The sequence below is a fragment of the Corvus kubaryi genome, unplaced genomic scaffold, assembly GCF_017639235.1.
Source record: "Corvus kubaryi isolate FWS band 111438036 unplaced genomic scaffold, C.kubaryi_AGA036_p1.0 76, whole genome shotgun sequence".
Taxonomy (NCBI): domain Eukaryota; kingdom Metazoa; phylum Chordata; class Aves; order Passeriformes; family Corvidae; genus Corvus; species Corvus kubaryi.
The window spans coordinates 2,685,611-2,712,481 of NW_024582063.1; the positions used below are offsets into that span (position 1 = coordinate 2,685,611).

The 26,871-nt window shown below is 38.8% G+C and overlaps 1 protein-coding gene across 2 annotated transcripts in view; it reads right to left on the bottom strand.

Moving 5' to 3' along the window:
- FBXO11 (F-box protein 11) overlaps nt 1–26,871 on the bottom strand; it is a 68,979-nt gene that overhangs the window by 4,082 nt on the left and 38,026 nt on the right. Inside the window, exons 4-19 of one of the 2 annotated variants that reach the window (XM_042051882.1) lie at nt 23,720–23,861; nt 22,330–22,459; nt 21,239–21,322; nt 21,018–21,150; nt 15,888–15,994; nt 15,684–15,795; nt 10,582–10,688; nt 10,359–10,496; nt 4,200–4,417; nt 3,801–3,886; nt 3,625–3,719; nt 2,449–2,571; nt 2,261–2,346; nt 1,802–1,878; nt 1,544–1,687; nt 519–629 (exon numbers count right to left, since the gene is read on the bottom strand). In XM_042051882.1, coding sequence (XP_041907816.1) covers nt 519–629; nt 1,544–1,687; nt 1,802–1,878; nt 2,261–2,346; nt 2,449–2,571; nt 3,625–3,719; nt 3,801–3,886; nt 4,200–4,417; nt 10,359–10,496; nt 10,582–10,688; nt 15,684–15,795; nt 15,888–15,994; nt 21,018–21,150; nt 21,239–21,322; nt 22,330–22,459; nt 23,720–23,861 — 1,893 coding nt within the window. Of the gene's footprint in view, nt 1–518; nt 630–1,543; nt 1,688–1,801; nt 1,879–2,260; nt 2,347–2,448; nt 2,572–3,624; nt 3,720–3,800; nt 3,887–4,199; nt 4,418–10,358; nt 10,497–10,581; nt 10,689–15,683; nt 15,796–15,887; nt 15,995–21,017; nt 21,151–21,238; nt 21,323–22,329; nt 22,460–23,719; nt 23,865–26,871 lie in introns of both variants that reach the window. The other variant, XM_042051881.1, reaches the window with a different exon arrangement.

The following is a 26,871-nucleotide window of genomic DNA, read 5'->3' on the forward strand; positions in this document are numbered from 1 at the left end:
GGAATGCAAGACGTATGAAACTGTGATGATTAAACAGTAAAATTGCAAAAAATCACTGTTAAACATTTTTCATCTCTTTTAGAGCAAGAAACGCTCATTTTTATAGCTCTTCAACTTTGTGGAGTGAGAAAGTTGAACTTGAGATGCAATTCAAATGTCTTTAAAATGTGTATTTGCTCCGTTTCCTAGGTTTTAAAGCAGTGATAAGATATTCATACCACCATCCAGCACATCAACTATGAATATGTTGTAGACAACTTTACCAATTGCTTCTAAAATAAAATAATGGAAAGTATTTCACAAAAAAAAAAGAAGACAGAGTACGTGTCATCTCCCAACATGCTGTAATTCCAAGATTGCTGTAAATATACCCTGACTACAATTCTGAATTCTCAAGTGACTTTTAGTATACACTGAAGGATATTCCAGTCTCTTTTAAAACGTCTAAATACCATGGGGTAAGAAAACTCAGAGTAAGCTCACTCCAAGCTTCCAAATTTGATTTAAACAGCACAAACCTGCAGCAAATCCATCGAATATTCGGTTTTTCCTTAGCACAGGGTGGCTATTGGTGCTGATAAGAACACCAGCTTGAGCATTCCTGAAGATATCATTCTCTTCCAGAAGACCTATGACAGACCAACAAATGTGACATTTGAGCTTGGGAACATTTTCTGACCTGTAACCTTTCTGTGAAATGTTTTCAAAGTATCTTATGTGTCATAATCCTCCTAATAACTCCTTTCATTTGGAGAATATGCACCAACAGCACCAACATCAGTGATACCAGTTTGAAGTAATTCTCAGTGTGTAATTTTGGAAGTGCATTTTTTCAGTACACAGCACGGAATTTGGGATCATAGGCACCACTGCAGAAAACTGTGTCTTTCTGCTTTCCAAATTTTTTTTAAATTTTTATAACACCTCTCTGTTCTTGTCTTCTAAAATGAGCGGATTGCCAAAGCCAAGCTTCACTTGCATTTTATTGTTAAAGCAGGACAGGATTGCTTTAAAACACTGACTTAAAATTAAAGCTCACTTAGAGCAAGTGATTATCTGCAGAATATCAGAAACTGCTATTAGGACACACAACAGTCAGGGGATTTCAGACAGGGACCACTTCTACATTTACAAGTGAACAAAAGATTCCTTAAAGATCTGTGGGTTTTTCCCCCTGAATCTTGGACACTGGCAGAACCTGAACTACTCACGAGCATGATTTTGGCTACATGACTTGAATTCAATACTGTGTTTCAGTCAACTGGCAAAGCTTACAAAAGCAAATGGGATAAAAGGACTGTCCTAAGCAGCAATCTAACAGTTATCTTGGATGAGATTAATTACCTCTCGGCCTCCCACAGATTGCAGTATTACTAATGTAATTAAGGCTAAAAAGCATTAGGGTATGTTCGCTGTAACTATTTTATCACTTCAGAAGACATGAGCTGTGTTTCTAAAGAGCACTTCAAAAAGAACACTGCTTAAACTGAAATTTAACTCTTATCCAGAATATTCAGTGTAAAACAGTAAGGGAAAAAGCTACCTCTTCCCCCATTAAATATACAGATGCCTCCATCTCTTCCATCATGGATTTTATTTCTTCTTAATGTAGGATTACTGTCTGTTTTAATCCATACACCAGCCATGGCATTATCAAAAATTTCATTGTCTTCTATAAATCCAAGCCCTAAAATTGAAGGAAGGGTGGAAAAAAATAAAATCAAAAAGTATAATAAATGAGAAGATAATATAACACCACAGAACACAAACAATTCGGGATAAACATAAAAAACAAACCTACCAGAATTATAGACCAGAATACCACCATTCTGACCACCCCAGATTTTGTTGCGTCTAATTTTGGGGTTGCTTCCAGTTCTAGAGTGAAATGTAGGCAAAGAAGTCATTTTAAAGTCATTAAAAAGAAGTCATTTATAGTCATTTACTACATCCCAAGGCCAAACATCTCAAACACCTCTAAAGAAGTGCCCCACGGATCTCACTGCTTAAAAATCTTAGTAAAATACGGTTCTTTCCAAACATGCAGTATCTTTACAGACTTCAAGAGCCACACATTCCAGTCAATACCCAGGCTGTATTTGTGGTAACTTTCTTGTAGGTTAAAGCAGAGGGTATTCAGACATATTGGATTTCAAAAAAAGTTATTTTTATAAACAAACTGACAAGAACAGCTAAAAAGACACAATAGAGCACATAACAAGCTACGTCTGTTTTGGCATAAAATCAGAATAAATGTTACCTTATCTGAACCCCTGAGTACATGTGATTATAGATGTCATTGTCTTCTAACACGCCATGTCCATTGTCATAAAAATAAACTCCAACCTAACACATCAAGAATTATATTATTAGTTCCAAAGTAATGAGGCATAAAACCACAAGACTTTCTTTTCTGTGGCCCCCTTGTAACCACAGAGCAAAACTCACTTGTTTCCCACTGTGTATTCTGTTTCTCCTCAAGACTGGAGTGCTCCCTGTTGTCACCCAGACTCCAGCCAATGTATTGCTGTAAACTTCGTTTTCCTCAATCACACCTTGTCCTTTTTCATGCTAAATACAAGACGGTTTAAGAGTTAAGAAAACCTGCTAATCACCAATACTCTTTCTCCTGCTGTACCCATCCCTCCCACCTCTGGCTTCTTTACCATAGCAAAGTAATTACTTTCCATTTTGAGTAAGTTTTTTCACTTTTTTTTTTTTAAATAACAGTGTATCATGATTTTGAATGTTTGCCATGAAAAAAGAACACCCTGCATCTAAATCATTCTGTTTCAAGGCTCTGCAGTGGTATTTGCAAATGTCTGCTGGCTGTTGGCAGGAGAGGTGCCTCCCCAGTGCTGTGCACTCACATGAAAGCCCTGGCTCATGGTTCTTAAACCTACACCCAGCCATGTCCCCCCGCTGGACAAAAAGCTGGCATGGCTCTGAAGGTCACCATCCCTACCACATGTCTGGGCTCAGAGGACAAACAACAGCTTTCTAAGTCAGGGGAAGAAGCTGGTTAAATTTACTCAATGAAGAGATGAAGCTGCACACTTGCAGCATTAGCTGGACCTCAGGTAACCTTTGGCAGAAAGACAGACACATATTTCTCAAAATCTGGTATTGCTTAAGGGAACCTGACATCTCTTTCAGTTCAGTTAGCAGAGCCCTTGCACATGTTGGGAATTGTGCTTTATTCCCCACTTTTTCAATACAACAATTCCAATTTCTATCATCCTGAAGGCAGTAGGAAAAAAATCTTCTCTGAGGTTAGTGGTAAACACATTACACTCCAAAAGAGCTGAGAAGACTTTTTTTTTAAAGTGATGACATACTACTATGAAAACTAAGCCTTTTCACAAAGCTTTCAACCAAGCAATGATGAAATTCTGTAATCTATCCCATTTTAAATATTTTACTCTGTAACAGGAATAATTTAGTGGCGTTCATAAAAGCCTTCATCTTTTAAACAGCAGCACCAGCTTCAGTCTCTTACCATGAACATGGTTTATAATTTAAGGAACTCAAGCATTGTAAGGACAAACATTTCACACAGGGTACTTTTTCCCAACATTTCTAAAACAGAACACAAGTTTGTGCCTGTCTGTAGGCTGCACTTACTACATAAATTCCTCCGTGTTGACCATCATGAATCTTGTTGTGTCGAACGATGGGACAGCTGTTTGTTCGAATCTGTATTCCTGCTAATGCATTACCTGTCAACAAAAGTGTTATTTAATACAACTTACACATTCATTTTTCTCAGAAATCAATATGCAGCAAGCAAATCAGCTTACCATAAATGTCATTTCCTTCAATAAGGCCTCTTCCATCACCAAAGATATAAACACCACCTTGATTCCCATTAAAAATTGCATTGCCCCTAAGAAAGAAAAAAATCCACATTGTGAAGTGATTCTAATACACTGTACAACACTACATATGTATGTAGTGGCCAGGACTGTACACCATTCAGATTTAAAATAAAGAACTTATGTTCTGCTGCTTTGAGAAAGACCTACCTCTAAGTGTACACACAAATTAAAAATGCAGTTCAACTAAACACAGACAATTTCATTTCTACATATACAGGAATATTTACAGCTCCTCACAAATTCAATTAAAGTCCACTTATCCCATCCCCATTAAATCTCTTCTTCCTCTATGCAGTAAAATATCAGTGAGGAAAAGGATACCTTATTGTTGGGTCACTGTTTGAGGTAATCCAAACACCTGCAAAATTGTTTGCATAGATTTTGTTCTCTATGAACTGTCCTCTTCCTTTTTCATGCACATAGATTCCTCCAGTCTGGCCGTGATGGATTTCACAACGCACCACTGTTGGGTTGGCATATGCTTTCACTTCAAAGCCTGCTATCCTGTTTCTATGGATGTTGCAGCTTTCAAAATAACCCTGAAGACATAAAACATGCAGTTTTCTGTAAAAGTCCTTTTTTAAATGACGGTTATTCCCTCCCCTCCCTTCCCTTTAAATACAACCCTCATTTAAAAGGAAACTGTACCAAAATTGACAACATTTAAGTACTTATATAGCTAATTAAAACAACTCCTGACACTATATAATTTCATTTTTCCAAAAATAAAATACTGTTTCAAAGACAACTGTGTTTTCATCGCCATTTATGACTACTCAAGAAATACCATGAAAAAATGGCAACTCTAGATATAGCACATTAAATAGGACTCAGTATCAGGTTTCCTCAGCAGCTCCTAAGGATCAGACTCCTTTCTAAGGCCAGAAAGCCCACAGGCCCAACAGAGAAAAGACAGTGCTATGGAGAAGACTACCTACTTGTTTTCAGACCAGGAACTATATACATTTGGCAAAAATATCATTTCTTTAGGAAGAAGTGTGCTAAATTTCTTTGAAACAACTGATCGAAATAAATTATATGAATGTGGGAGTTCAGTAATTTTTCCAGGGTTGGATTGGTCTGAGTGGCCAAGTAGTACAATTTTTTCCTTTTTCCCTTTTTTAAAAAGGTGTACACTTAGACACTGTAACAGTAGCAGCAGGCCCACAACACAACTGTATTTAAACAAGAGCATTATGAACAGCATTGCTATGGGCAGGGAAAAAAAAGGCCACTGCACAAAGCCATCCCAAGCACACTCCTTCCACGCCAACCATGAACTGGCCCATCTGAAAATTCACCTGGCAAAATAGTTGTTCCCTGCCCAATGATTTCTCTGATTCTACTTCATTCTAGGGCCTTGCCAATTAATTGTGTCAGCTCTTTCACAGCATTTTCTTGACACAGTCCTAGAAGATTTTAATATTCCAAGTCATCCTATTCTTAAGGTGAACTTTAATGGTATTTCATGCCCATTTTGCCCAACCAGAAGAAAAACTAAATTGAAAGAGAGGAAGCATCTCATCACTTCTGTCTCTCAGCACACTCAAGCTGCCCAACCCTTAAGCTCTGTCCAGCTGTTTGGCAGCTCAAGCCCTGATCCTTTTGGGAGACTTGCCAGGCAGCTATTGAGGCCAAGAAGGTCAATATCCCTCCTCTGCAAAGAGGGACTTCAAGCCTTCCACTGCCTCCACCTCCTTCTAAGAACGGTTTTTAAGTGTGCTGGGTATCTGACTTGGGCTTTGTGGGGGTTTCTGGTTACAGTTCAACAGCTAACAGAAGAAGAACCTGGAGGACACAGCACCTGGCACCAGACAGTGCCAGGATTGCTAAGGGAAAAGAGGCCCCTATGATTAATAAGGAAGAAGGAATAAGGGATGCATGTGGAAAAAGTACTACTATCTTACACAAAAATACCAAGTAGCTTTCTGCTTGAAAATCCTAAATATTAAAAAAGCAGCTCTGTACATCGAATTTATTTACAATTCCAGGCAAAGCATTAGCTGTGGACACAAAATAACAGCTACAGTGACAGTTTGTGCGGGCAAGGACACTGCTACAGGCTGGTAAGATCTGGGCAGGCAAAGGAATAAGAAACAAACACCACAGCAATGATAATGCTGATGTTCCCACCTGGCACACACTGTACAGAAAAAGATGTGATCACGAAGATGGGACCCTGCACAGAGGGAAAAACTCAGAAGACTTTTTACATCAAGACTAACTCAGTAATTGAACTTGGTTGTTTTTTTTTTCTTTCTGCATGTTGTCTAGTCTAACAAACACTGCTTTGAAATGCTTTAGAGTCAAAACTTTTATCTGATGAGATTTTGGCGCTGCTTTTCTTCTCAGAAGATTTTTTCCCCCCTTTATTTCTAAAAGGGCTTTTTTTTCTTTCTCTGTTTTGAAGATCACAACATTACAGAAACACAGAGGCATTTCATGATACTGTTTGAACAACACATGCATTAAAAAAAAAAGATATAATTGTGTAAGATTTAACATTTCCTAAATATTTATTGAATCTGGTATCCCCAATAGGGTAGAAAAAAAAACAAAATTAAAAAAAAAAGACAACAGGAGACCAAGAGAGAAAAAAGAGTAACTACTTATACTTATAAAAATTTGCTTTCCAAACCCTGAAAGGGTCCTTATTTGAGAGTTAGTGCATTTTATGAAAATTCAAATGCAACATATGATGAAAATCACATCCAAGATGCAAAACAAACCCTTTATTTTTATGCACAGCAAAAGGCAAATTGAATTTTTAATGTAGTCTGTATAGAAACTGGCATATGCCTAATTTTCTTTTGGATTTATATACCCATTTCTTTAAAATTATATGATTTGTAGTATCTAGAACACTGAGCTGTAAACTAGGCATGATCACCCAACTTAGACACACGCTGCTACACTTTTATTTCATCAGAAAGAAACCCCCCAAGCTTCTCATTTGGGAGCAATGAAAATGAAAATGGTTTTGCCTAGAGCTCAGCTTTCAACTGTAAAATTATGCTTATTCTTACATTAAATTGGAACTTCTCTGTTGTTTGCATACAACTACAAAATACAATTTATGACAGATGCCTGGTAACTCATCTCAGGCACCTGACAGGTCAGGGTAAGGCACCCAGGGCTGCCAATACCACGCTGCGTTTTTAATGCCAGCTTGTTAAACATTTGTCACAGCACTAAGGCAAATGTCAGGATATTGCCAGTTTAAAAAAAGAGGTTAAGTTTCTACAAGTATCAAAACACAAAGAACAATCTGAGAACATGGAAGTGAAAAACAAAGCACTCTTGAACCTTTTGGAGACAGCATTCCAGCACAGAAGCCCACGGGAAAAGAATGTGTAGGGTAGGAATTCAGCACTGGAATGTACTTATCCCACTTCACAGTCAGAAACAATATAAAAAAAAATTACAGAAAGTAACAGAAAAGAAGTGAGAAAAGCAAACATAGAAAATCCATTAATTTGTTTACATATACAGGATTTGTATCTGAAGGATACCACGTCACTGTCACTTAATGAGCATATAAACATTGCCAATGATGTCATTTCATTGACTCTATCACTAGACATGATGCAAAGATAGAAGGAGCTGCCAAAGCAGACTTTGAAGACATGAGGGCACTGAATCTTTCAAAGGAGTTTATGAAATACTTCAATAATATTTGCAGCTGAGATAGACGCTATTCACACATTCTCTTTAATGTGCTACTGTTTCCCTTAAACAAAAGAGAAACATTTATTTCTATTCCACTTTGCTTGTGATACCACACTGATCACAGCTCTGAAACAGGCGTTTCAGAAAATAGATCAAATACACTTTTATTTAAAATTAATCAAGTGAATTCAGCCTGACTTTTTAACTTTTTTTAATATTTCAGTGCTCATGTATTTAATATTTATACTTCAGTACTTAAACAAGAAGCAGCTCCTACCCAGACTTTCCAATTAACCCTCAAGCCTACACACAGACACCTCCCCTGCAGGAGTTACTGAAGCACTTTCCTTTACCATTTTTTTTAATAGCTGAAATCACTTCATTCCCTGTTTCCAAGTATGTTTAAGTCTTGAAAGGATGTATGGATATATGGACCCAGTGAAGCGGATTAGAAGTATTTGCACAATATGTTACTACAGCTTAATGCAGTCCAAACAATGAGATAATATAAACCAAAGACATCTGCCACCACTCTTTGCAAACCAGCCAAACAACATCATCTCTAGAGAACAGAAAATGATGTAAAGCCATCCATCAGAAGGCAGCTGCCAGCAGGCCATTCTCAGCTGGTGCAATCTTGCCCAACACAGAACAAATATGGTCTATTAGACTGTATTAGAGTGAAGAAGAGGCACCTACCAGCAGAATCCCACCATATTTCACCTTCCACTTACAAGACTTTATGCCAGCATGAAAAAATGGCAGCACTCTGTGACCTGTTTGCCTTCCACTGAAACCAGAAAACCACAAATCCAACAGCTACCACTAGCACTGCCTTGGTCGTTTATCCCTGCCTCCCCAGCAACCTGGGCAAAAAAGGAGAAAGGCCTCACTAGTTTCTATCCACAGTGGATTTCCTGTTAATGCTATTTCCAGTCTGCCAACTCTCAAAAACCTGAATAGGTCTGGGTTAAAACATGCTGAGAGAGCACTTGATCCCACTGTCTCTATCACTGATGAATGGTACTGGTCCCAGTACAGACCACTGAGGGACATGATTTAGCCACTGGCATCTACCCTCTGGATGGAACTATCCAACCAATTCCTCATCCCTGCATCAAATCCACTTCTCTCCAGTTTAGAGAAAAGGGTGTTGTACAGGAATGTGTCAAGGCCTTACAGGAGTCCACATGAATGACATCCATAGCCCTTCCTTTCTCCACTGCTGCAGTCACTCCATCACAGATGGTCACTGGGTTCGTCAGGCAGGACCTGTCCTTGGTGAAGCTGTGCCATGACCTTTCCAGGCATGGAAGTGAGGCTGACAGGTTGGTACCTGCCAGGGTCCTCCTTTCTACCCTTTATTAAAAATGGGTGCAATGTTTCCCTTTTCCAGTCACCAGAGACTTCACCTGACTGCCATGACTTTCCCAATGTCTTGGAGAGTAGCTTGGCACCTACATCAGCCAGTTCCCTCAGGACTCTGGGATGCGTCTCACTGGGCCCCATAGACTTATGTGCATTCAGGTTCCTCAGGCAGTCACAAACCTGATCTTCTCTTACAGTGTGAGTGACTTTGCTCCCACAGTCCCTGCTTTGAGGTCCATCCACTCAAGAGGTGTGGGAAGACTGACCGCCAGTAAAAACTGAGGCAAAATGTTGAGTACCTCAGCCTTCTCCTCATCTCTTGGTCGCTGCTGTTGCTCATGGCGGGGCGGGGTGATGTGCTCTTTTTGACATTCCTTTTCTGAAAGACATACCTGTAGAATCCTTCCCTGTCATTCCTTGTGTGCCTTGGCAAGTTCAGCTCCATCTGCGCCCTGGCTTTGCTGACCCCATCACTACACAATTGGACGGTGTCTCTGGACTTTTCCCAGGTCACCTGTTCCTGCTTCCTCTGCCTGTACATTTCCTTCTTGCCCTTTAGTCTCAACCCAGGAGGCCTCTTGCCTTCCCTTTCCTGATTTCTTACATCTGGGGATCAAGAGCTTTCACACCCAATGGAAAGCACTCTTAGAAATCTGCCATTTTAAGAGTGACTAAAAGAAAACTGCTTGTTTTGCCATCTGGGCGTGGGGAATTGCAACTTTGTCATTCAAGCAGGAAAAACAATGATCTGGCACTCTTTGGAAGATATGCAGAATATTTTCCTAAAACAAATCAGCAAATTACCTTTTATTTTAGTGACAAAAAACTATTCTGTTTATTTCAAGGGCTATGAATCTCATTGTTCACTACTTTACATGTAATTAGAAGTTATCACCTTCACCCCACACAAGTAAACATATTTATGAAAGGAGGCCTCAATTCTGATATGAAATTCTGTGTTAAAATTCCACAACTAATTCCCGGCTACAAAAGTCCTCTTCCCAGAGAAGGTGTACATACCCTGTTTCAGAGTTTTAACATTAAAGGAAGGCTAAGTCTCCACAGAACTTTTTTTTTCATTTCTAAATCATCCAGCACCTTATTTTTTGTTCCGTTTCAAAGGGAAAAGAATGAAGCATAAATGTAAGCCTACCATTTACATCCTATTTCAAGAGGTATTTTGTCACTGCAACATAATACAATGTAACAGGATGCCAATCAATTGCAAAAAACTTGCTTAAACCTCTTTCACCTAAATTGTCTTTAAAGTGAAGTCTCCCACCTAAGGGCAAGAGAACAGCAGTAGGCATGTTTTAAAGTATCTGTTCATGAGTAAATGCACGCTTTTTAAAAAAAAACATTTCTCCAATCACAGGCAAAAATTGAAGACTTTAGTTCTACAACATCTGTATTTCTTTCTTCAAAAGAAAACATGTAGGTTACCATGCCATGGTCAAAAGTGAAAACGCCAACGTCACGTCCATGGTGAATGTGATTCCGTCTGATAATGGGATTTCCGTGGTTTTTAACCCAAATCCCTGCTAACGCATTATTGGATATCTCATTGTCCTCATATATTCCCTGGGAAATAAAAACATAAATTAAGACAAGAATCAAGAACAGTAAACAATTTTATCGACGTAAAGAAATTAATATGGAAAATTACCTGTGCATGGTCTGTAATATAAAGTCCAACATTTTCACAGTCGCTGATGTTACAGTGTTTAATAGTAGGACAAGCTCCCTGGCCACTAACACATACTGCAGAGCCAACTGGAAGAAAACAGTACAGTTACCATAGCTCCAAAGCATAGTGTATTTATAAATAGTCTGGCAGTGCTTTCGCAAGAAAACTTAGTGTGAACTGATATTTAAAAAAGATCTGGCATGCACAGAGCCAAAGCATTGCAAGCCACTGGCAGAAAAACATTAAGTCATCATTTTGCAGATGCAAGAACCACTGTAGGAGTCGCTTTAAAATCACCCTGCCAAGGTTAAACAGCTGCCAGGACAACGGTTTATATAATAATTCATGCTTATGAAAGTTCTCACTCATTTATTTCCCTGCATTAGGCCCACTGTATACTGACTGTTCACAGCAGAGGACAACAGAAATCTAACAAAATTCTCTGCTAATTACTGCCTTGTTTTACTTCCCTTTAAAGTTTCACAACTCAGTACTTCAAAGAGGCCAAACAGTAATTTTGTAGCATACAAAGACACACTGTCTACCCAATGTTGAGCAGGACACAAATGCACAATCTCAAGTACAGAACTAAACATCAGAAACCAACAGGTCTCTTCCCAGCTGAATTACAAAGCCCCTTGAATGATCAGCTACCATACCATAACCCAGGCAACACATATTTTCCAGGAAACTAGGACTCAAACTGCTCAGGATTTCAGCAGATCAGCTCAATTCCCTGAACTCCAGGAAGTTATGACAACATGAAATTCCACAGCCGCTAAAATCAACAGTGATTTCTGAAAGGTAAGAGCTCGTCTCAGGGAACCTGGCCTACATAACACACATTCCCCACAATTAAACATCACTAAATAAGCAAGCCAGTACCTGCTCTGTTAGTCAGTTTTCATGTATCTTTCTAGCAAAGTTCCACAAAGACTATGCTTAAATAATTCACAGACTCATTTACAGAGAGCTTATTTTTTTTTAATTCCTAAAGAAATTATTTTGATTGTCTAGTCTGGCCTCATGAATAATACAGGCTATACTAATTCCCTGAATTAAGTCCTGCTTCAGTTCTAGTAGCAGGAACTTCAGCACATATCTCATAGAAACATATTTAATTTTGATAACTTGATGATTTCCAGCAACTGAGAAACCAGTATAAAGCTTGTTAGCTGGCTAGAGAGCTGCTGCCCTTTTAATTTACACTTTAATTGCTCATCTGAATTTCTCCAGCTTTGGCACCCAGTTACCCGTTCTCTTTACACCGGTGTATGCCATACCCAACGCACGCATGTGTTCAGTGCAAGCAATTTGCTCCTTCAGCTTTCTCCCTGATAAAGTAACAAATTGCAGTCACTGTGCTTTTCACTACAACTGAATTTTTCTGCTTTACCTTATATGACTTTTCATTGAACAGTTTCTAAATTTTCCAGCATGTTGCTATGGTCACCAGAAAGGAGCACTTCATTCTGAAGCAGGACTAAGCAGAGGCGTTAACACAGTCTCTCTACTTCTACTCAGTATTCCCACAGGTGTAACTAAGGATCACATCAGTTCTTTTGGCCACTCGACTACATGAGGGCTCATATTTAGCAGTTTATCCACGGTGACTCTTCAAGCTTTTCCCAGCTTTCCAGGAGAGAGGTCTATCACTCAGAAATAGGAACAAAAGCAAGTTGTGTGTATAACTCTGCTCTTGGTCAGACTAATGTGAGTGGTGCTTGACAGTCCACCTATCAGGAAGGTCACAGCAACCCATTCCTGCTTATTTATACAACTGTAGTTATATTACATTCATATTGTATCTAAAACACTCTATAATAAAGTCCTCATTGTCTACAGGACTCATCAATATGGATCTTTTTTCCTTTCTGCAAGTCAAGAAGTCATCTTTGAAACAGCCACAATAAAAAAAAAAATTCCATTAGTTACCCTGAAAGTTATTTTTCATCTATATGGTGTGTGCTCTGGTCATTCTGTAGAACTTTAATATTTTAAGGCACTATGTGTTGAAGTCAAACATTTTTCAAGGATCTGTGTAATTATACTGGGACTGCTGCCTTCTTTTAGTCAAAGAAAGTAATCAAAAATACCAACAGTGTAATGCAACCATTATTAACTTTCTGTAAATACACACTAATTCGATTCATCATAAATTTTAAATTCTTGATGGACCAAACCCCTGCATTTATACCTTATCATTCTACCCAGGATCAATAGGCAGTACTCCTGCCATACTTCATCCTGTGTAGTCTCCTCCCTGCCACCTCCCCCAGGGACAAAGACCATCTCATCGAGGTTTCAAGTTACCCTTGATACACAGTAAGGAAGCCAGAGAATTTTTTGGCCAGTTCTTTTTAAACTCCTGCATGATTTTAGAATGTCTATTTTTACAGCTGTTTAACCTCATCCAGAGTTACTGTCAAGAGTGGAACATGTTTCATTACCCCTCTAGGAGATGAGGGCATTTATCATTCCTGCCTATTCTCATTAAATATGGAACAAAAATTACACAACACTTTGCCATTCAATTTTTTCCATTCTATGATGGATCAGCATCACTGCTAAAACTCCCTTTGTTCCCCAAATTAAGACACAAGCACTGTCGCTTCTAGACAGATGTTGCATCTTGTCTTGTTTATCAAGTTCTTTGTGGCAGTAAAGTGGTATTTTGATGGTGTGTTTTTATTTTGGAGGGAGATCCCCAGTTTCCTTCAATTCCTAATCTCCTATTTATATTAACTGTTAACAACATCTTGTTTCTTGTATTTTATAACTGCTTTCACTCCTCTCCTTCTGTCTTCTTTTTGTGAGACTGAGGAGCTATGGATTTTTGGAACCCAGTGTGATGTTCTAAAAGCATACCTCTATCACATTTTGCTAATTTCATTAAAGCAATCTTTATTGTGACTCACTTCACTGGACTTGAGTATTGATTGTGTGAAATTGGTCCTTTTGGAATACAAACCACATGTTGTATTGGTTTTAAGCTTTGCTTGGTTTACTCAGAATATAATGACTGCACACACTTTAACAATATTAAAATTTAAAAAAAAAGGAACATTGCCATCCACTACTACTTTTATCCATCAAGGTGAGGACCAACACAGATTTCTTCCACAATGGATGCAACAGAACCTCTAGACTCAGGATCTTGCCATTTAAACTTTATTTGAAAATATTTCTAAAGATGCTTTGGACTGGCAGAAGGAACCTCCAACTTTAATTCACTTGCACTTACACAGCTCCCATCTTTACATATGACAAACATTAAGAACTTTACACATGACATAATGTAGAAATATGCTTTAATGCAATTAGGACATCTACAGAAAGGGTATCAAGCAAGTGCTAGGAAAGAGGTTTTGAATGCCTATGGATCAATACTTCAGAGACGTCAATTATCTGGAAACAGTAAATGCCTTTTCTGGCAGACTGCCATTCTTTCTCCCTTTTTACACAAACTTAGTACTTCCTGAGTAGGCTACAGTACGGCTTGGTAGGATTAAAAAGCCAATAAAACTTAATAATCAGTAAGTGATGATAGTGTAGCCTACACACAGCCTCCAAAATTGACTAGAAATTTTAATTTTGGAGAAGAGAATCAACAATTCAATAGAGTAAACATTCAGAAATCCAGAGTCTTGGAGGGAGTAAAACTTCAAAATTCTCAGAAATGGGAAGTGATCATGAAAAAAATTACTCAAAACTTAATTTTAATAAACAACTTTCACAGAAGGTAGCCTATCTATAAGCATGTTTGAATATGAAGTCATGCAGCTCTTCAAATTACTTTAATAATCTAGCTGAATGTGGTCTTATCTAATTCCTCTCACTGGTTTTCAGGGTCCCCAATATTGTTTCATGGCACGTTCCAGAACACCTTTTCTTCGTATACTCCAATTTCCCAGTATTAGCATTAACACTGGGATACTGGGACACTGGAAGCAGCTCGCTGTCTTTTGCTCCTCTTTTCTCATTTTAACACTTCCAAGTATTTGGTGATGTGTCTCCAATAAAAGAGATGGTGATGCAAAACACAGAGCTGCAAAGCATAGAACTGCCTTGACCAAGTGCAGTGCTTTATCACCCAAAACCTCCAAGAAAGTGCATCTTCCTCTAGAAGGCACAGACCAGGAATCCATCCACCATGCTCATCATGGCTCCCTGCAGTATTCTTCACAGGCAGTACCAGAAAAGTGTAGTTTTTATATCTAGCTGGAAGAACTCTTTTCTTTTTCCTTGCCTCTATGTTGAGCTGAGTAATCTCCATGCACAGTCTGCTGCACAGATCCATTCCCTCTCCCTAGCTGACCTGGGCAATGGGAAGTTCATATGGCCATTTCCATGTGAAGACTCACTATCTTAATTCTCCTGAACCTCTTCTTTCTGACACTCCAACTCCACTCCACCTGGCTGTGTTCAAAGATGTTAAACTTGCCATGTCTTGTGTCTAGTGATTGCAAACTGTCATGTCTTCCTGCCAGTGACTTTAACTGCAATCCAGCTCCTCATTTCCAGACTCTGACCCATTCTTTCCTGAGTCTACATTACTGATCTTTCCCAAATCGGGCAATATCAATTCCTCATTGTCTCTGATGGTGAAATGAGTCTTTCAACACTTCTGCCTGTAGAGCTGCTACTCATCCTCTGAGTATGTCAAATCATTCCACTTGGAAGTGAGCCGAGCTTAGCAGTTACATCTCGTGACTGTTTAATGACATTGATCCCAATACTGAATTATCACAACAAACCTAATGAACAAGTCCCATGTGTAACCTTTTCAAATGCCCCATCCTGCCAGCTACAACTATACACCAAACCCAGGTATGTTTATTGAACTGTCACTTCTCAGTTTCAAACCAACTGGCCAAAGAATCCAAACAGATTCTAACAGAAGACCAACTACACATTATCACAGAGGTTTTGGACACAAAGAAGTCACTCTAATAGTGATGCTCCAAGGCAATTAAGGCTTGCAGACCTGTATTGAATACCTGCATCAAAAAATAAAAATATGCCAATAGTAATCATACTCAATTTGTTGTGTTCCTTCAAACACTAAAAAGCCCACTAACCTGTACAAGTACTTCGAATAATACAGTGATCTATAATTGGACTGCAGTTCACGGTAATCTCTAAGCAGTGGTGTGCATTGTGGTGCTGAGCAGATTTGTCATCAGGGTTGAACTGAAAAACGAAGGAAACAAAAGTGTTGTATTTAACTGCTCAGGCATTAAAATAAACTTTTTAAAAGATGTGCTTAAGGTTGAGATTCTTACCCTGATTGTCATATATCCAACATAGGCATCTTCAGAACCCTCCATAAAAACGAAGGTGGAATCTCTAGTGTTTTCTATTATAACTTTATCTGCTACTTTTCCAGGTGCTGCAAAGGGAACAATTAGTAAGTCTTAGTTTATGCTGCTGAAAAAAACCAAAAATCCTCAAAATACTTACAGAATTCTGTTCAAAGCAACAAAGGAAAATTAACACTATTATTGGCACATAGTCTTCCTGTCAAAACTATCTTAAAGAAGGAAGTTTCAAAGACAACGAAGAAACTAGTCTTTAACTAAGATAATCTAGCACCAATTTAGTAATATCTAGTACCGTGAGAATAGCCTTCTCTTTTGCAGAGCTAGTTTGGACTACTATTTAGAATGAACAGCTTAAACATGGATACTAAGCTAGAGGCAGTTTAACTCTGTTCCAAGCACAATTTCTTTTGGTATTCTAAACCCTTCTATTAACGCTAAAAACATACATTTCATCACTGAGATGAACCACTATCTGCTAATCTGCCCATGACCTACAAGTGACCTCCCCACACTTCTCAAATGTAAGATTCAGAGTTTTGAACTGATATCCTCATTATTCGTCAGGAAAAAAAGGAATTAGATTGAACTATACCACTGGCTGTATGTACAGAAGATTGTAAAGTGGTTCACTTGCAAAATGCCATAATGTGCCATTTGATTTCCTGTGCTATCAGCGAGGCTCTGGTCGATTCTTTACCCTTAATCCAAAGGCAGGCGACGTTTACATTGGGATGGCATGAGCCAGCAGAGGGAGCACGAGCTAACAACAGCCACCCCCTGGAATAAATTCAATGACGCTCATTCACAAGCAGGATCGTTTGTCTGATTCAAACCTGCACATTAAACATGCAAGCCAGAAGCAGCCTTCCCTCAATACACCAAATACAAAGGTGGAAGTTCCATGTACTACAGCAGGTAACTTATCAGATAGCATTTTAAACTGTTTCCAACTCAACACAAACATGAGGAGGCATTTGCCCTAAATTCTGTATTTTAATTGAAAAGCCTACGCACAGGATTCCTCATGGGCAGATCCTTTTCTGTTGTCTGTTGACATTAGTAGAGACAAGTGGTATGTCCTGTTCTTTGTCACTCTAGCAGAAAGATGTCAGTCAGAATGAAGCAACATTTACAGTATTATCCAGCTTGTTCTCACTACCTAAAAGCCCAGTCTCCGCTTTCATTACTGCAGAACTGCAAATATTTTAAGGTAGTCTGGCTCTCCTCTACACCACTATTCACTTAATACTAGATAACAACTTGAAGAGGCTTTGATGAGGAGTTGTGTCACCATGCAAAACATATTTCTGTGGTTTGGTAACATTTCTATATATTCACCATGGTGCAAATGCAGCGGCATAAACAAATCCATGTATTTCAGCACATGAAAAGGAACAGCACCACAGTACTGCAGGTGAACCAAACCCAGGAAATAAACAGAGCTCCTAGGAGGATATGAAAGCCATAAATCAGTATCAGAATTGTGTTCCCTCTCAGGGTGCCACAGAAAAATTGCACTTTACACTGGATGCTCTGAAACACTATTAAACAGACATTTGTGGAATTGTTTGCGAAGCACTTGGATCATGTTCTCTACAGACACCTTCCTCTCAGCCCACAGGTTCCTAAGCAAGTAGTAACTTCCGAGTTGGCAAGGTCCCAGAATGCGCATCATGGAACATGCCAGTCAGTAAGATCACTGCACTTAGATCTCCCCAGGAAAATACGGAAGACTTCCTTAAACACTAGTTTCATTCTAAATGCACCAAGGAAATTCTCTGCAATGTTCTACTTAATCTTCGCAAAATCATCCTTCAGAGAAGTATCTCTATTTCAGCTTTTGGCTCAGGCCACTTTAGAAAAAAGAAACCAGTATAAGAATCGGAAATGGAAGAAAAGGGCCACTAATTTTGTAATCAAGCAAAACACAGCTCCCAAGAAGTCAATTTGCTGAAACCTAAGGGAGTCATGTTCCCCAGGATCAGAATTCATGCTCAGCTTAAGGACCATGTATAGACTGTTTAGAAATAATGGAACAGAAAGCCTACAGTAAGGGATTGCCTAAAGAAATATAAATTAACTGGATGTTGCCTCAGAATTATTTAATTCTTCAAAAGGAATAAAACGATTTCACTTTTCACTGCATTAGAAGACAAAAAAATCACTACACATTCTACAGGAGCTGTGACTGTCCAACTGTACCAAGCAAAAACCATATACTCTTTTAGATCTTACAGTCTACAAGACCTACACCACAAATGGCTAAACCATTCCAAAATAAAGCTTTCATTTCAAAGATGCAGAATGGGTATTTGAAGAAGAGCTCAGGCATGTGAAAGTACTCTTGCACTCTAAAGTAAAAAAATAATCCAATTATGATAGTTTCCTTACCATTTCAGATTCTTCCACCCTTACAATAACACAAATTTTTACTGGTTTTACTAATTTTTTTTCCCTTGACCGAAGAATCTGTTGATAATCCCTTTTCACTTACTTGCACATTATTTAAGTCAAGTGGAAAATAAAGGGAAAAAATGAAAGCTGTAGCTCTGAAAATACACATTCAGTGAAGATTCTCAGATCAGGACATGTCTGTACAACTGCTGAAACTCAGCCAGTTGGGAGATTTTGTGTCTTGAGTGAGATGAGCACTCCATGGAAGGCTCCTATTCCTGCAGCAAACACACCCCCCTTTCCAACCCTGGAAAACCTAATTCTTTTAAGAAATTCAAAGGTATTTCTGTCTGCCGAACCAGATACAACCATTTCCTTACAGAACCTCTCCTCTTGCTTCTTTCTTGTCAATTCAGATATGCCACAGATACTTCCAAAGCCTTCCTTCTGAACCAACTGAACCTTCACACATATTTAAGAGAAGAAATAACCCCAAAATTAAACAGAACAACAAACTCAGAATACCAGGCATTATTCTGTAAGCACATTTTGCTTACGTGAAAGCAGAAGCTTCTTGCAAAGCTCAAGGTATGTTAACTGCCTTTCTAATAACGCTGCGCTTCTTCTGAAGCCAGAAGAAGAAACTATTAAAGCAATTTGAGTAGAAATGCAGAGAGATTTGGTGCTGCCTTAATCCTACCATTCTGAAAAGCATGCCAGACTGAGCAGAGAAGAGGTAGTTCTCCAAGGCTTAGCGGTTCACTTTAATTTGTTTTCTTTTCCAGTCAAATGAAAATTGACTCTCTCTACAATGTCACTCACCATTCAGTGGAGAAAGTCTGAGGAAGTGAAATCAGCAGTGCCAAAAACTGAAATATAAATACATCTAGCATTTCTGGATTCCTCTTGGAGGTTTTGTTCCCCAAGACAGCTATTCAGTTACAAAAATACACAATGAAGATCCCTGGCTTTTAAAGGACTGTACTTAAGATGACTGTTTTTCTGAATAACTTAGGTTAATTCCAGAGGAAGGGAAAGCAGATGGCTTTTCAAAACTTAAAAGGAGACAGAGAACATGCAGAAGTTTACCCAGATATCAAAGATATCATTTCAAGTGTCATGAAGCGATTGAGAAATTTTATATCTTAGGACAGTGCAGTTAATACACTGCACTGTAAAATAAACAATGAAATACAGTTTCTCTGTATTTGAAGCACTTCATGAATATGACTCTTCATCCCCTCTGTGAAACAGAAGCCAGGGGTTATTTGTCTGTGGCCACATCTCCATTAGCAAGCACTGCAGCCTAACACAGGAGTGGTACCACAGAGGGAAACAGTGCTGAGGATGAGCCATTCCCAGCACACACTGCAGGACAGCAAGGGGAGAAGAGACTGACTTAGGACTAGTCCTCAGCAGGTCCCTCTGACTGAACACACACTGGCTACTGAAGGGCAGTAAGAGTATTCCAGGAATATGTCTCTTAAATTAGTCTCATCCAAAAGGAATCCAGTTTGTGCTCCAAAAGCTCTCCACAACACAAACCAAAGCACTGTAAGTGGGCATGTTCAGAATGTTAGCTCCAGAAACGTAGTCACAAACTGACAAACTCACATACTAACACAGCCACATCTTGCAGATCTGTGGGGACAAGCTTTGAGAGTAACACTGGAACAATCTGACTGCATTGCTCAAAACCATTCTCCCTGCCAAGGCTGCAAAACCCAGGCAAGAAGTGCCAGAACAGCCTCACTCAAGAACAAAACAGTTGGTATGGAGAACAGATAAATACCCAAAAAGAGGGACTCTGCAAAACAAAGAAAATACACATACAAAACACACCCACCAAAACAAACAAAAAACCCCAAACCTACCACTCTCAATAAAACCTACAACCCAGTAAACCCATCCAACCCAGAGAGATAGCTTCTCAGAAAACACAAACAGCAGGTAATTCACTTCTGGGTCACCACAGGAACAAGAGGTCTGAGATCCCTTAACCAAAATCTCTACCAGACAGTAATGCAGCCTGAATTCCCACCAGTTATCATGCTACCGGGAATTAGCATGCTCCTAACTAATGACAGGAAAAGCAAGGAGCTTCACAAGTTCCACTGTTTGTAGCCTGGTATATTATATTAACTTCCTAAACCCTTCCTATTCTCCAAGTCTTATTTCCTTCTCTATAAAGGTTTCTGTTCAGAGGAACAGTTGGCAGAGAATAGAGAAAGAAGCTCCAGTCTCAGAATCTTTCTGCTGGATGCTCTCATTTCCTTCCTCAAGATGGAATTATGATGCTGAAGAAAATGGGACAGATACTAATTTGGGCTTGTTCCCACTGCTGGTTTCTTCTCTGGAGATGGGTTTTATATATATATATTTTATATATACATAAATGTAAAAACTTCAACTGCAGTCCTGTAACTGAGTAAGCTTTCTAACAAATTCCATTTTTTTTCTCCTCATGAAATAAAAAATAAATTAAGTTATTCTGAGAACTAGCAAGCAGACAACAGTACTTAACTCTGAAGCATGAGCTACTTTTGAGTTAGTGACACTTGTACAAGAAACACTTATTTGCTAGGCAGATGAAGAAAGATGGGCATTTATACTGGATATTTAACACACCAGAGTATCATGGTAATTAAGGTGGTAATTAACACAAGCTTGAGACAGTGACGCTCCCAGTTTACATACCTGCACCAATCATGGTGATTGGAGATTCTATATATATCCATTCATCAGTATATATGCCAGAGTGAACAAAGATAAGTCCGTCAAAATGAGCTTCCTGAACTCCACCAAGAGCATCCTCAATGGTATCATAATACTAGAAGAAAAGGGACAAATTTAGAGTAATGTCCATTTCCATTTATATAGATATATAAACATTTTAAAGAACTGCTTTAGAAACATACCAACATATTTTCTCTTCCTTTGTATCTTGCAGGATTACTGTAGAAGTGTTCAGCAAAACCTGGCTTTACATGTGCTCCTTTGTACTGAAACAAGGAAAAGAGTTTGTGATAAGCTTGCAGACAGGTGGGCCTGAACGCACTGACAGGAGATCTACTAATTCCCTAATTAACAAGCAGTTTGCTGAAACAGTTCGTCCCAGAAGTAAGGATCATATACTGCCCTCCCACTGTAGGCACACAATTTGAAATGACAACACCAAAAAATGTCTGAGCCTAAGGGAGTGATCAACTAAGCCAAGAGACCAACTACTTACACAGGCAGAAGCCTCAAAACTGACTGAAAAGCTTCATTTACCCATCCTTACTTCCATCTCTTGGTTTTCCAGCAGCTTACCACAAAAACTGTGTTTATATGGTGAGGAAAAGAGAATTCCACACCTTCACTTGTGATTGAATACTAAATAAAGAAGCCAAGTCAAGCATTTGTCCTCAATGCACTTCAGAAATTCATTAACCACCAACACATGGCATTGTGTGATACACTCACCTCAATGTTTATTTCTCTTACTTATGTTTACCTAATATCATGCCTGGCTGTTCCTTCAATACCTTTGAAATTTTGGATTAGAGGTGCAATCACATTCCTTAAAGACGACTTGTTTACCTCCAGTCAGGCCAGCTGTAAATCACTGTTTAGCCCAAGTGATATTACCAATATATGTTTGGTTCACCAGAGGAAGATGCACACAAATCTGATAACCAGCACACACACTGGTTTAGTAAGATATGACAACAACATCTTTCAAGTTGTGAGTGTCAGACCATGACAGTCTCTTACACAAAATTTCTGTGATGCAAAACCCAACATAGAAGAGCTGGATACTCAAGGACTCCACTGTACCATGTGGTATCTCTCTAAAGTGTGCTTTAAAATGGGAAATAACTTCTGAATTCCCCCTACTGCATAACATCCACAAGGATCTTAAAGTCTAAACCCAAGATAATTACTATTGTCATCCACATTTCAGAAGTTGGTGTTTTTACTTTTATAAATACCTATAAATTTGAATATAAATGAATATAACTGTTACCAGCTGCTGGAAGCTTTCTTTCCAGGGATTTGGATGCTCATATTCTTCTGGATTAATCTGATAAAATTTACCAGGTTCAGGATGCATCATTGGACGAGTGTACTCAAATACTTCCATATACAATCTTTTCCTGAGCAGAAGACAAAATTAACGCGTTTCTGATTACGCTTCCATTTTAATATAAAACCAAAGGCTAAAACTTGGGGGTTTTCCTAACAGAATTTGCCAGTCAGCAACAGTGAATACAACCAAGATCAGTACCTACCACTTAAAACCAATTTTTATGTTGTACTGACTTTTGTGTTTTTCTGACAAAAATTTTTATGTTTTACAATCCAAGACAAAAGGTTCTCAACATGCAATTTTTATGAAGAAACTTAAGTTACACTATTTGTGAATCAAACTGTGCATTAACTACAGCGCTGCTTTAACACTTACAAAAGCTAGTAGCACAAGTATAACAAAACTTAAGACCAAGTGTGGCACCACCTCTTCCTCACCTTGCCAAAAAAAGGCTGAAAAATGCATTCACTGAGAACAAGTGATGCACTGTATTCCAAAAAAGAGTTCATCAGTGAACAAATTACAGTGGTTTAAAAAGAAGAAAACGGCACACAGCAGTTGGATTCTTTTCATTAGTGCCAGAATGCAAATAATTGCAGTGTCCGAGCCTGCTGATATTAAGCCCAGACTTACAGGACGCCACTGAATCACAGAGGCTGTGGTTCATCTGACAAGGTATCCACAAAGCTGTCTTTAGGACAGGAAAAAAGGGGTAGTTCTGTGATGTTATTTTATTATTTTTCTTTTAGTCTAAATTTTTACTTTTTAAACAAAACAGCTTAAGAAACATGCTGGGGGGTTTTTTTCCCCTTAGAAAAAAATTACAAATTTAGATCCCATTTATTCAAACTCTCAGTAACCCAGGGTAGAGCAGATTCACATGGGGGAAAACAGCCCAAGTATCCAACTATTAAACAAAACAAAAAACTCAAACCAAACAAAAAAACCCATTTAAGTAACACTAGACAAAGCTTGCATCTAACGTGAAGCTTGCATCTAACTTCTACTTCTGTGTGAAGTAACACAATCCCCATAGTAGCCTAGAAAAGGTTAAAGGGGGAAGAAGGAATGGCAACCAAAGGAACTGATTTATTTAAAACAGGCATTGTTTAACTAGTTATCTACACTACTAGAGAATCAAATTTTACTCCTTAATACATAGATATTCATAAGTAACAAATAAGGCTTAACTAAACCAGACATAATAAAACACAACTAGTTTTACTTCAACTAATTGTAACCAACATTTCAATTTTTCTATTGTACTGGCATCTTGAGCAGCACATCTAGTATTTCTCAAGATAATGAGGAATAGCTTTTCACTTACCACAAAATTGGATCATTAGCCAGCTCACTGAAGCGTTTACACACACAAGCTGCTCTACAGAGATCCTGCTCCAGCAGGTAGGAAAAGATCTTTAGAACCACTTCATCTGGTAACTTCTCCTGAAGATATTGTTCTGCAGGTGCTGCTATTAAACGGTAATCAATACAAGGTTATTGACATATTTAGCAAGCTCAAATTCTGACTGAAAAAGACTACCAACTTGTCACTTGAAAGACTCCCATTTAAAATGCCAATTATCTCAAGGCAGCCTTTTTTTAAAGCATGTTTCTTCTAAAACCAAAGGCAAAAAATCCAATAAAAGTTACAAACTTCAAGTCCTCTTTCCAAACTTCCTAGTTCACCTTTTCCATGGGAGGAACCATTCTGCCAACAAGTGCAGATGTTAAGCAGGCTACTGTGCATGTTCCAGATACGCTGGCTTCTCACTGCTATTAGCTTAATTGTGGTTCAATTAACCCACATTAACCATACAATAATAATAATGCAGTCCCAACGCCAAAATCTCTGCAAATGTTTTCAAACACAAAAGAATTTAATCAGAAATAGTCACTGTCTGGAAAAACTACTAGGAAGACTTCCTTGTTCTCCCACAATGAACACATTAGGGAAAGAGGACATCTGGGATGTAGGAAACCAATAGCCAGCAATCATTCCAAAGTCTCCTCCTTCCACTTACTCCCATTTATGTTCTTCCTTTTAAAATGAAAAATCTAAACCCAAAGAAGTGTTAGTTTTGCCAGATGTATTTCTTCAGAGAGGCTGGAGAAAGTTGTACTCCCATGTCACTGTGTGGAGACAGGAGTGCACTTTGTTAAACCTGCTCTTGGGCACTTGGACACTCCACAAACAACAGCTCCTTTGGGAAAGCCCTGCCTGCAGTTTGTGTTCTCACCAGACCCTCCTGGGGCATGAATCCTCAAAGCAGGCAAGTTCTCCTTGCAAAGGTCACTTGCTTGGTTAATGCCTTCAGGATCCTATGATTCTAAAGACACAACCACACAAAGCAGCCTCCAAAGTTTAGAGGATTTGTATGTAAGGCATTCAAAGTTCCTGCCTGCTAAATTCACAGCACAATTACATCCATGTAATGCCCCTCACATTATTTTTTCTTAGAACAGACGAGCCTAAGGAGCAATAGGATTGCCATTTTGGCCACTAAAAGAAGCCTACTAAAGTGACCTTAAGAGAGATGACCTACTAAATGTGAAGGAATAACATTCTGAAGAATACATCCATGTGAGACTTCACATATCAACAAACTAACAAACTGCCCCAGGATTTCCCTGGGCAAGGCAGCACAAAGCAGTGTGCTATTTCCAGCTGTAAGAGCGAGAAGACAAGAACTGCAGGGACCAGAACCGTGGCTTTACAAAGATACTAAACTGGAGTCTGCAGACCACATCACCAGAACCTGTGTACTATGACAGAAGTGATTAGAGCTGTTTTTCCAGGGTCATGCTTACATCTCTGATCAGACCAGGTAGCAGAAATTGTGAAATATTCCTGAGTTTGCAGCACCTTTCCCTGAACATGTTCCTTGTTGTGCCCTTGTATGAATGTCTTCTTAGTGATACCCAAACACCAATTTCTTCTAAGATGCCAGAGGGGCATTTACACAGCTGACAGCTGCTCACAGCAGCATCACAGATTAGAACCATAAACTATAGGTACGTGCCACTTCAAGCCAACAAAAATCTATGCTGTGCCAAAGGCCCAAGTGCCATCATTCCACATGCCCACAGATATTTGTTCCCACAGTATCCCATCCTCTCCCAGAATTTTTTTATTATCAGCTCCTTGCTGTAGTTCATTGCAAGCTACAGAATTGCTAGCTTGGATCACAAGGAAGGAGGCAGGAATGAATGCCCAGAAGCTGGCCAAGACACTTCTCTTCTGTAACAGCATTATTAACAGCAGATTACAAAATTATTTTTATTCAAGAAAAAACAAAACAAAGGCTTATGAGCCAGACTGAAGCCAGTAAGTTGGTAAAACTTATGAAATGCAAGTAGTCTGGAAAGGCCTTCTGCTCCAGACACTTGGGGAGCCTGAAGTCTGAAGAGCATAACAGCAGCCTGTAAGGGGAGCATGGCTGGGCATCATCAAAAAATGTTACATGCACTATCAATGCTGGCTTTTAAAAATATCCTTTTCCAATGGAGATATAAAGGGTCTTCCCTGTGTCAAACAGGCAGGAACAGTTCATTCTACAGTCCTAATTACTCCTGAAATGCATCACAGGATAATTGGACACTGCTTCTGAATTAATCTTTTTCTGGTAGCTTTCCAGTTAGATGTAGACTTCTGCTGTCTTACTGAAAGCTGAAATGTTATATTGCAGATGCAAAACAGTAAATCCTCCCTAGTTTTCCATGACCTGTCTTCTCCTTTTAACACACAAATCCCTGAGGCATACAACTGAAGCAGTTACTTCTATAAATAACCTGCAAGTTTTTTTCTTCCTTTACCTATGTTAGGACCTTGAATAATTTTTTATTGAAGGGGGAAGCTCACTAATGTAATGCCTTCCCATTGCTCCAAAGTTCATACTCCTGTTTTCCTCCCTAGGCTCTACTTCAATACTAAAATTGAAATCCAGCTGTGTTTCCTTACTGGAGGGGACAAGGACCGACTTTGAGAAAGTGTCAAAACACTTGAAAATAAAATATTTAAAAAAAAAAAATTATTAAAAGTCTCAATAAACACCCTCGCCCCTGCAATTTTTCAAGTTGCATTTACTTGGAAACTCAGGCACCGCTCTCAAAATGAAGATGATGATCTTACAGGTGTTTGTTATGCTCCCTCAGTTTTATCTAAAATCCTGTAAAAGTGAGCAATTTAATTTAAATTGCCCTTCCGCTCAATTTAAGCAGGGGTTGATTTAAGAATTCTCCACTCAAATCACTGATACAGCGACTACCAGGTGAAGTTCTCCAGTATAATTTGAAAAAGCTAATTCGCTTCTTAATGTGAAGACTTTTCTCTGTATCCAAGAGAGATCTACGTGCTTTTGTTCTACAAATCCACACTTCACATCTTGGATATCTTTTGATAATGTGTCAAAGCAAGGATGCAATCAATGTGTTCTTTCTCTCAGTTTACAAAAATGAGCCAAAACAGTTCTAAAGGCT